This window comes from Arvicanthis niloticus, chromosome 18 (assembly GCF_011762505.2).
Source record: "Arvicanthis niloticus isolate mArvNil1 chromosome 18, mArvNil1.pat.X, whole genome shotgun sequence".
Classification (NCBI taxonomy): Eukaryota; Metazoa; Chordata; class Mammalia; order Rodentia; family Muridae; genus Arvicanthis; species Arvicanthis niloticus.
In genome coordinates this window covers 49,141,930-49,152,338 of record NC_047675.1, presented here as the reverse complement: position 1 = coordinate 49,152,338, position 10,409 = coordinate 49,141,930, and the positions used below count along the sequence as shown (strand labels likewise).

Sequence of the window (10,409 nt, the reverse complement as noted above, 5' to 3'; positions counted from 1 at the left end):
TGAGCAGCCTGTGCCCATGTTAACTTGGGAGGGAGAAACCAATGCGCTCAACCAACATACCTCTGTGGTGTAATTTGGCAATAAAGACCGGAAGAAGAGGGCAATTGTGTTTCCGTGGCTGACTGGACTCAGCCTGAAAATTAAATAAGAAAGAAAAAGGTCAGAAAATGAAAGTTAACAGACACTGTCAGCTGTCCCTACCCAGTCTCCTAACTGCTGGGGACAGGCAGCCTTTGAGTGGGACTCAGGCTCTGGGACCTCAACTGCATATCAGGACCCGGGGTCATCAGTACTGACCACTAGCCTGCCCAGGGCAACAGGGGAGCGGGGGTTGGGAGCCCCAGATGCTGGCTCTTTAGGGGCCTTGTCTGCTGGATCCCATGGAGAGAAAACAAGGTGATGACAGGATTTGATGGCTGGGGAAGACAGGTCAGTCACAAAACAGCTGGTAGGAAAGGTCAGGGCATCACTGGGAGGTTCCTGCAGGGGCCACAGCATAGTTCTGCAGCACAGTGTGGTCACACTTGCATCTGGGGACCCCATGAACACAGCGGAAGGCTAGGATGGCTGGGCTACTCCAGCCTGTTAGGATGTTTGTGAGCCCACTAGAAATTCTCACACTAATCTAAAACTGTAACAGGTGCCTCTACTCAGTACCTTCTGTCAAGGTCGAGAAGGCCTGTGGCCCTTGCCTGAGACAGACATGGGAGCAATGGACCCAGGTAGGGCAGCCGTGAAGGGTCAGAGGGGAGGGAAGCAAGCTCTTTCCAGACCCAGACTCTAACAGCTGCCCTCATGCGCACGGCAGCCCATGAGTCAGGCATGTCCATGTTAGTGCTTGGCCCACTACCTGGTTCTCTGCTCAGCCACACAGGCCTTCCTTCAGCGCTCACCGGACCTTACACTGTACCCTTGGAAGGCACACAGCAGAGGACCAGTTACCACCCTTTGTCTGGCCGGGGCACATCTTTCTACAAAGCAGGTGACTGTCACTTCCCGGTGTGGCATGTCCTACTTCTTGGGCATTTTTCCCACAGGTTCTACACAAATGTGACCACTGTCCATCTCTGGTTCTAGGTTTGGTGTCTGCAGTATGCTACAGTGCCCCAGGTCAGAGGTGACTTCTTATTCTGCACTTCTCACCTTGCTACACAACCTACAGGGAAGCAAGTGCTCAGACCGCTGGTGAACTGAGGCAGCTCCCGTTGCACTGTTTCCCCACCTCCTGAGTGGACTGGCCCCTTAGCTGGTGTTTGCCATTTTCCTTCTAGTCTGTAAGGGTAGCCCCAGTGAGCCCCAAAGTACCAAAGTGGGTTTGTGTGGGTGTGAAGACAAAAGCAGGGGTGGTACCTCTCTGGTCTGACGTAGGAGTAGATGGTGTCCAGAGGAGGCAGAGGGTCAAACCCCATCACAGACTGTGTGGTCACATCCTTAGGAGAAGACACAAAGCAGAGATTCTGGAGAGGTGCTGGCAGCTTTGCTTTCTCAAGCTTCAGCTAGTCTCCACTCACTCAGACTTGACCTATCTGCCAGGAGGCAGTGACAACTTCTGGCAGAAATGGCTGTTTCTGTTCTAAGAAACTTTAGGTCTCTCCCAGAGAACAGTCAGGGGGAACATGTGACCTTCTGCCCTGATTAGTGGAACATAGGGCACTTCACACAGGTAGCACTGTCTGTACTCGTGTCTCCGATGACTGTCCTGACTGCAGACCAGTCTAGGGATGAGAGCCACTGGGTCCCACTGAGCTGCTGGTTCACCAACTGATCCAGCTTGGCCACACCCCAGAGTGCCAAACACAGGGATCTGTGAGAGCAGAGCTCAGGTTCTGTGCAGGGGCACGCGTTACATGGACCACTGCAGGGCTCTGTGAGCGAGACGCAGGTCTGTCACAGAAAGCGCACACCATGCTGGAACAGCTCACCGAGGCAGTACACGGCGAGGAAGGCCAGAGAAACTGGCCATGGGGACAGACCCTCTGCACCAGTTCCGGGCCACATGGCACACAGGCCGGCCAGTGGGTAGCTGTACCATGACCAGCACACAGTTCCACACTCCTCTTACCGAGGGTAGGGCAGCGACAGCCTCCTTGATCTCGGACAGTATCACATGGCGGTGGATGTTTCTGGGTGCACGCTGGTACAACAGTTTCCGCCTGAGGCCAGAGCAGACGACAGCAGATAAACTGGCACCCACGGTGCAAGTGCCAAGTTACCCATACCCAGCATGGACAGCCAGCATGCACTGGCTTGTCTGACTTCTGGTAATGCTCCCCGTGTCCCTCAGGCTGAATCTGTGCTACCAGCCCACAGCTCTGCAGCCAGAGCAGGCTCTGAAAGCCTGGTCTGTTAACTTGGCCCCTTTATCCATGAAACAGAAGTGAGGAGAGTCGTGGGTAGTCTGGTGAGACACTAAGGAAGTGTCCACAACAGAACCCCCTGGGTGTGCTAGTCTTTACTGCCACTGTATGGGGTTTGCCTCTTGCTGGGCATGGAGCAGAGACCAGTGCAGGAAGGGACATCTAGCCTGGACAGAATTTAGCCCAGACAGTATTCATGAGACTGAGAGGCCTGAGCATTCCTCGCCACGCAGTGATGGTGCATACCTTTAATCCCAGCACTTGGGAGGCAGAGGCAGGCAGATTTCTGAGTTCAAGGCCAGCCTGGTCTACAGAGTGAGTTCCAAGACAGCCAGGGCTACACAAAGAAACCCTGTTTGGGGGCAGGGGGAGAAGAACATTCCTCCTCTCCTCCCCCGGCAACCCAGAATTTGTCCTCGTGAACCTCCTTTCCCTGGTTCAGGGAGATGACATAGCCAGGACAGAGCACAGCCTCAGAAGCAGCCTGGCGGAAGCCACCCACAGAGCTAGGGTCCTCATGAGGACCACCAGCAAAACTGCACAAACGGGCAAGGGGCTGCTTCTCAAATGCCACCTATGAGGCTCTGAGTCACAGAGACTCCCAGAGGTGGAAAAGATGTCAATAGGTTGCTCTAGTTGCCTTTTGTCTCCAATTTGTGCCAAGAAATGTAAGAAAAACAATCACCATAAAAATATGGAAACAGAGCAGAAAAACAGAAACAAACCAACAAGCCACACCCCTTCATATCTGGGTGGACAGCAGGACCATAACACCCACACACCCCTGCACATCTGGGTGGACAGCAGGACCATAATACCCACACACCCCTGCACATCTGGGTGGACAGCAACAGCCATGCCCAGGACTACTGGTGGCTCCTTCAAAAGCTAAACTGAAATCTGAGGCCCAATCTATGATAAAGACCCAAGAGGGCACACAGAAGGGACTCATGGCAGCAGGGTGCCCTCCCTGGGCTAGGCGCTGCCGTGGCTGTCAGGCTTGGCTCACCTGTTCTCACAGGCCTCCACAGCAGGGTCTCCCGAATCCACTGCCTGCAGAACCTCATGGACAGTTTCCTCGAGCCAGCTCATAATGGCGGGTTCTTTCCAAAGAAAGTGTGACCTCCCCAGGTACAGACGCACCAGCTGACTCAGGGCGGGAGGCTGGCTGTGAAAAGCAAGGGTTGAAGCGGATCTTTTTCAGAGCTTCAAGGGAGACAAAGGTATCCAGGAAAGGCCTGGTGTCTTGCAATAAAGAAGGCTACCCTTCAGCTGCTGACCAGGGACACCCCACATGCTGAGGGGCCGGGCACACGTCTCACAGAGTTACTTGAGTACCAGAGATCACTTGACAGGAGTGTGAGAAAAGACACAGATGAGTGTATGTTTCTGTTTCTGTGTGGAGCAGCACAAAGGGGGCTGACTGGTAACCAGCAGAGAGGTGGCAGCTGCCACATGACACATCTTTTTCTGTTTTTTGTTTTTGAGAAATGTGACAGTCTAGAAATCTGGGAAAAGTTCAGGATACTGATGGTCATGAGCCCCGCCACCTTCCTCCTCTTCCCATGCGTGATGGTTCCCAGCTTCACGCCCTGCCCACAACTCTTCTGAGGTAGCATCCCGTGAATCCCATTCTCAAGACTGGCAGCTGCTCACCCGTCCACACAAGTGAGACCCTGCACACGGATGTGGCTCCCAGGCCACCCTCCACTACTCTAGATGGGCAAGCATCCCCCAGGACAGAGTCCTCGCCTCCTTTAAGGGTGAGGGAGCAGCACCAACAGTCTCACATCTACAGGGCTCTCTGTACCTTATCTCAGCATCCGGCCCAAAGAAGCGGTGGTTTGAGACTGTGGCATCAGGCCGCACACTGCAATACTCCAGCAATGGCATAAGGACTGCAAAGAGAGCAAAGATTCCGTGGACTCTGCAGCCCTTGTCCCAGCCTCACAGCAAAACACAAGGGACGCTGGAAGGTAGCTGTCACATACACCACTAGGTGTTCTGAAGGTAAAGGAGGCTGGCAGCCGAGGAGTCATTTCTGACTACCATCACAAACTCGTATGTAGGCTGGGCCTCTCACACTAGGCTCCAAGGCACCTCTAAACTCCAGGGAAGTGGATGCATGTCCCCTTGACTTGTCTCATCTGTATCCAAGGATACTTGTCTATAACCTCCAAGCATAGATGGCTGTATGTTTTAATCACATGAAGGTTAGACCTGAAGACAGACTAGAGAGAGTAGGGTTGACTGTGCCCTGTAAGAGCTAACTCCGCAGGGACCAGGATCTGACAGATGGCCAACAGAGCCAACCTGGCTCTCTTTGCCTGTAGTGCTGTTTACCTAAATGCTAGCTTCTCTGAATAGCTCACATGCCGGTAATCTATCAAAACACAAACCAGCCCTCCCACTGACTTCCTGGGGACATGCTCAGGCCCCAGCATCCTGCGAGGAGGGCATGCCTACTGTGTAGTCCAGCACACGGGCTACCAGTCTATGCATCATTAGCTGGTCCCCAACAGAAAAGGCACTGCAAGCTACATCAGACCAGATGGCAGAGGAAGCTTCTAAGTGACAGAACTGACCCTCATCGGGTCAGCAAATAGGACTTCTGCCTGAGGTTGCCAGGCCTGGTTGGTAGGCAGAGTTCTGGTCAAGACTAGGGGAACTCAGAATCTACAATTTAGCACCAGTTCTGGAACTTTCTAACAGAGGAGCAGCTGCCCATAGAGCCTGTGTCAGTGTCAATTCGTGTAAACTCTTAGGAAAGACTTGGGCAAGATATCCCTCACCTTATTCTCCTGGTCACATGACTGGGAGAATGTCTGGGCAGAAGACCAGGGCTTCTTCCTGGCTACTCACAGTCAATGCCCTTCGAAGTGTCTCTGGGCTAGCCTTGGGCCTCTCTAGATGCTACTTCTGCTTTTCCTCCCCAGTAACAAAGACTATCTAACACACTGTGTCTCCTGAAACTGACTTCCAGAGGAGACATTTGTCCCTCCCCTTCTCACACCTCACCAAACTTGCAGTAGGCTCGCTGAAGTGAGTAGATTACTAACCAGAGCTATCGCAGTCTCTAGGCCATTAAGGGAATGCAATCTTTGCATTATGTACGGACAGGACTGTGATCTAGACTCAATCCCCAGGAAGTTACCAGCCCCACAAGAGGTGGCGCTCACCTCCAGGGAACATGGTGAGCGCCTGCTGCATCAGGAGGGAAGCCTGTTGCCTGGCAGAGCTGAGCTCATGCTCAGGTAAGTCTGTTTGCTGACTCAGAAGGAAATAAGCCAATGGAACAGAGAAGGCAAAATTTGGGAGCTGGGACAGGTTTCGATGAGCCTGTAAGGGATGAAGAAACAAAGTCTGAGGCCTCAAGCTTGTGAAGACAAAACATGTGGTTTACAGATGTGCAGCAGACACCAGGCAGCCCACAGCTGCTTCCTCCTGTGCCTCTAACCTTAAGATAAGAAAACCCATTTTCTACATGCAGAACAAAGGACACAGAGGGCAGGAATCAGTTCAGTCAGATGACTGATGTTACAGCAGCAGGTGGGCTCAAAGCCTCTAAGGTCAGATACCCTTGCCTAGCCTCTCAGCTCTGGAAGCAGGGAACAGCACAAAGCTCACAAAGTCAACTCAGCAGAAAGGGATGCAACTCTACCTAACACACACACCTTTCTCAGTGCCCTTTCTGTGTTTTGAGAAGACAAGTGACTTGTGTATGTCGTCTCTATTGTGCACGCATGTACGGTGCACACACACGTACAGGAGTGCAGAGGCTGAAGGTTAATACTGGGTGTCTTTCTGCAATTATATTTCATTATTTCGACCTTTAAATCTTATTTACGTATTTGGTGTGTGAATGCATGGTGTGTATGTAGAGCCAGAGGACAACCTGCAGAAGTCAGTTCTTTCTTTCCTTCTATATGTGGGTTCTAGGGCTTGGTGTCATGCTTCTGCCTGTCAAGCCATCTCCGTGGTTCTCTCCCTTATGTTCTGAGACAAGGCTTCTCACCAAACCTGAGGCTCATCCATTTGTCTGCACTTGCTAGCCATGCCCCTACCCTGTCCCTGCAGTAACTGGGTTACATCACATATTACTGTGCCCTCGTCTTTATGTGGGTTCTGGATATCCACACTCATGTCCTCCTTCTTGCACAGTAAGCACTTTACTGACTGAGCCATTGTCTTCGTCCCTTCTGTACTGGGAACTGTTCTCATCACAGAATTTTACAGCCACATAAGCCATAAGGATGCTCACCCGCAGCCCTACCTGACATCTCCTAGAGTCATGCATTCTGGAGCACCAAGGATAAACTAGATCCTAAGAAACTAAATTTCCTGGCCGACTATACTAATACTGAAAGTGATTTATCTCTTTTTAATTAATGTAAGAATATGTACTGTGAAAAAACCTCCCTCATTAGGCCCTGCTGGGAGCGAGCAGCTTCTTTCTGAATCCCTTCTTTCCAAGAACCAAGTGTGGCTGGGATGGGAGTCTGGGCCTCCTGTCTAGGAACTGTGTTCAGGAGAATGGCCGAGCTGATCTTAAAGCACAGGAGGTGGCCCAATAAACTCAAACTGTCACTTCCACACATGCCCACAGTCACAGGCTGGGAAGTCTATGTTATAAAGTCTATGTCATCTCCTCGCACCATCCGTCCATCCATCCGTCCGTCCGTCCCCAGTGTGTGCTGAGCACTCACAGCAACTAGGCCAGGTGGCCGTGTGGTGCAGCTCACGCTCCAGGTTTATTTCCACGCACAAGTGACTGGATATGGTCATATGTCTGTCTGTCTGTCCAGGATTTCTGCAGAATGTGAGTGTGTGCTGAGGTTGCCCGTGCCAGTCTCATGACACCCTGCTTCATGACTACTTCCTGTGTGAACACAGTGAGTCCTGGGTCTCCCCAACCTTCCATCACCACTAGCACCACTGTTTTGCACACATACTTGGGACAGGTCTGTGGACAGTGGTTCTCGCAGGGCTGCTGGGACACCCTCTAGGAAGACTGGATTTTGTTCAGCAAGTAACAAGGAAGCCAAAAAAGGCAGGGGACTCTGAGCTCTGATGCAGGCTCCCAGCATCCTGTCCTAGGGCTATCCCCAAACATACGCGGTGTGGACCAGAAAGGTAAGGGGGCCACAGCCGCACCTTCAAAGCTCAGCACCTTCAAGGCTCGGTACATGGCTTACACATACCTCCCACTCCTGGAAGAGGCGGATCAGGTACTCATAATTCCGGGCCCGTAAGGCCAGGTGGTCGATAAGCAGCAGCATGCACAGGGGGTCCTCATCTGGCTCAAGGCTTCCAGAGGCAGCACAGTGAGTGGAGAACAAGGGGGACAGAGGAAATGTTGTCATGGCTGGAGTCCCCACAGGTCTGTGGTGAGCACCGGTGGCCACACAGCAGTGAACACTTACCTCAGAATGAGCTTGCAGTACTCCAGGGCAGTGCGTGGGCAGCCACGCTTCTCCAAGAAACTCATCTGCTTGTAGAGGGCCAGGTAGAAGCTCCTAGGTCAAAAACAGTCCCCTTGTGTTAGAGTGACAGGAAAGCAACAGAACATGGCACGGGTGGCCCAGCACTGTGCCCCTCTGGGTCACAGCAGCATTTCCTAAGTGGTCAGATAGAGTGTTTGTGAACACTCCCTCCCTCTGCCTGGAGGAAGCGCGCTCTTTGTCATTTAGTTATAAATGCACTTACACACAAATCAAGCTGTTCTGGTTTAGACAGGATCTGACTACGCTGCCAAGTCTGACCCTGAACTCCTTGGCTCAAGAAATCTACTTCCAAATGTCAAGTCTACACTTAGGTGCCACACGCTTGGCTATGACCAAGTGTATGTGAAACTCCTGACTTTTTTTTTTTTCCTTTTTTCTTTTCTGGTTTCTTATGAGGCAACCTCATGTAGCCCAGGCTGGCACCAAACTTCCTATATACCAAGGCTGACCTCTCAGGGCTGAGATTGCAGCCTGTGACACTGTGCTTGCAAACCTGTCTTCTTGCTAGTTGTTTACCTATTTTCATTTAGAGGAAGGCAATTAAACCTGTATAATTATAATCTTAACTTGTGCTCAAACTGTAACAGTTGTCATAGCACTACACGTGGGTGCATAGAGCTGGGTGGCTTTAGTCATCTTGGTGACTTAACTCAGAACCTGTTTCAAAGAAGTAAGAGTTTAACTAGAAGAGACAAAAGCAATAAACACTCAGGAACCCAAACCCAACACTCAGTTCAGGAGTGGATAATGGCTGAGACTAAGGTGGGGAGAGCCTGGGGCAGCCCAGGAATATGCAGAGAAGCAGAGTACTAGATATCAAGGAAAGATGGGCACACATGGGCTAAAACCAGAGGGTGGTCAGGCTCAGAGAAGGCCAGAAGGGAGCGCTCTCCGTGTGGCCGCTCATCTCAGATTTAAGAACCCAGAGACTCAACTACAAAGCCGCAGCACTTTAGCCTCACTGGGAATGGGGGTTCTCCCCAAAGCCATGAGACAGGAGTCCAGTCTCACTAGCCTGTGGCTTACCAGGCTCACTTGTAACTTGAACCAATGTAATTTTGGGCCAATCTGCTGCCCGACTCTTTGATCCAGCCCTCTGTAGTTCAGTTGGAAACACATCAAAGCTTAAAAGGCAGCCTGGACCTTCAGGGCCCTGATCCATTCTCAGGGACAGGACAATCTTGTATCACTACAGTCACTCCTGTGACTTGAGGGTACCCGTTACTCACTCTAGGATGGACCAAACTCACCTGTTCTCAGGTCTGCGGTAATCCAGCCTGCAAGTCCCACTGGTGAGACTGAACAAGGGGTGGAATGCACACTCCATGCTGTACAGGGCTCTCTCTGTGGGCCACAAATATCAGAGGAGGGTGTCACAGACACAATGACTATAACTCTCTCTCCTCTAGCAACTCACAACAAGGAAAGTCAGGAAGGAAGGAGGTCATGTAACTAGCACCCTGAAAGAAGGACGGCATACACAGACTCCCAGGTATTCCTGAATGACTCTAGCTTAGTGCAACATACATTTGTAAGCTTCAGAGGGAAATGCTTCCTGTCCAGGAGAGAACTGGTGTTGTGTCTGCCAACACCAGATACCCACTTGCACTCTCAGCTGCACGCATCGTCAGAGCCGCACGAGTGCTCTCAGCTGCACCACTTCCAACTGCCGGAAAACAACCTGACTGTCCACCAACGGATGACAGACATGCACAATTCTGTCTATACACAGATAGAGTTATAAAGCAACAAACAGGTACAAGTGCGATACGTGCTCCAGCAGGGACCACAAAGATGGAGGGAGGGAGGTAAGGAAGCCAAGCTAAGGCTACACACTGCATGGGCTCCACCCTGCAAGCACAACCGCAGACAGCACAGTACTAGTTCCCAGGACTGAAGAACGGGGCTTGCTTTAAGACTGACTGACACAGACAGTGGTGACGGCTGTACAGCTGCATACACTAAATACAATGAGCCGGACACTCCACACGAGCGAATCCCACGGCATACGAATTCTTTCTCCATGAAACACCCTTTGTCATCCCGTGGGGCATTTGCCTGTGAGCCCGAGTTGCTCGAGCAGCAGGTGCAGGGGGCTGGCTCACCTATAAGGTCTCGAGCCATCTCTTGATCCTCCTGAAAGCGGCAAGCATCACTGAGCTGCAGAAGTGAGTCCACATGATAGGGGCTTGTCTGGAGCAGAACCTGTTGGAACGGAAGATGGCCCTAAAGAGGGGCTGCAGGTATCACAACCCTAGAGAAACTCCCGTGAGACATGCACACACAGCCCTAGAGAAACCCTCATGAGACATGCTCCCTAAGAACACAAGGCCACGCCCATGCTGGGAAAATGATCACAATGAAAGTCATAGCTTGTTTTTTGTTTTTAATTGTTGTTCATTTGAGACATGGGCTTCACTGTGTATCCCTGGCTGGCCTAGAACTTACTCTGTAGGCCACGCGGGCCTCTAACAGAGATCCACCTGCCTCTGACTCTCAAGGCTGGGATTGAAGGCACGCACTACCATGCCTGACTCACAGTTCATGT

The 10,409-nt window shown here is 51.7% G+C and overlaps 1 protein-coding gene across 5 annotated transcripts in view; it reads right to left on the bottom strand.

Moving 5' to 3' along the window:
• Tcf25 (TCF25 ribosome quality control complex subunit) overlaps positions 1–10,409 on the bottom strand; it is a 29,442-nt gene that overhangs the window by 3,060 nt on the left and 15,973 nt on the right. For all 5 annotated transcript variants that reach the window (XM_034523118.2, XM_034523123.2, XM_034523117.2 and 2 more), the window contains 10 exons: positions 9,967–10,066; positions 9,112–9,205; positions 7,781–7,873; positions 7,559–7,664; positions 5,537–5,696; positions 4,168–4,255; positions 3,367–3,525; positions 2,063–2,153; positions 1,351–1,430; positions 61–133 (listed from right to left, as the gene is read on the bottom strand). In XM_034523118.2, the coding sequence (XP_034379009.1) occupies positions 61–133; positions 1,351–1,430; positions 2,063–2,153; positions 3,367–3,525; positions 4,168–4,255; positions 5,537–5,696; positions 7,559–7,664; positions 7,781–7,873; positions 9,112–9,205; positions 9,967–10,066 (1,044 nt within the window). The remainder of the gene's footprint in view (positions 1–60; positions 134–1,350; positions 1,431–2,062; positions 2,154–3,366; positions 3,526–4,167; positions 4,256–5,536; positions 5,697–7,558; positions 7,665–7,780; positions 7,874–9,111; positions 9,206–9,966; positions 10,067–10,409) is intronic.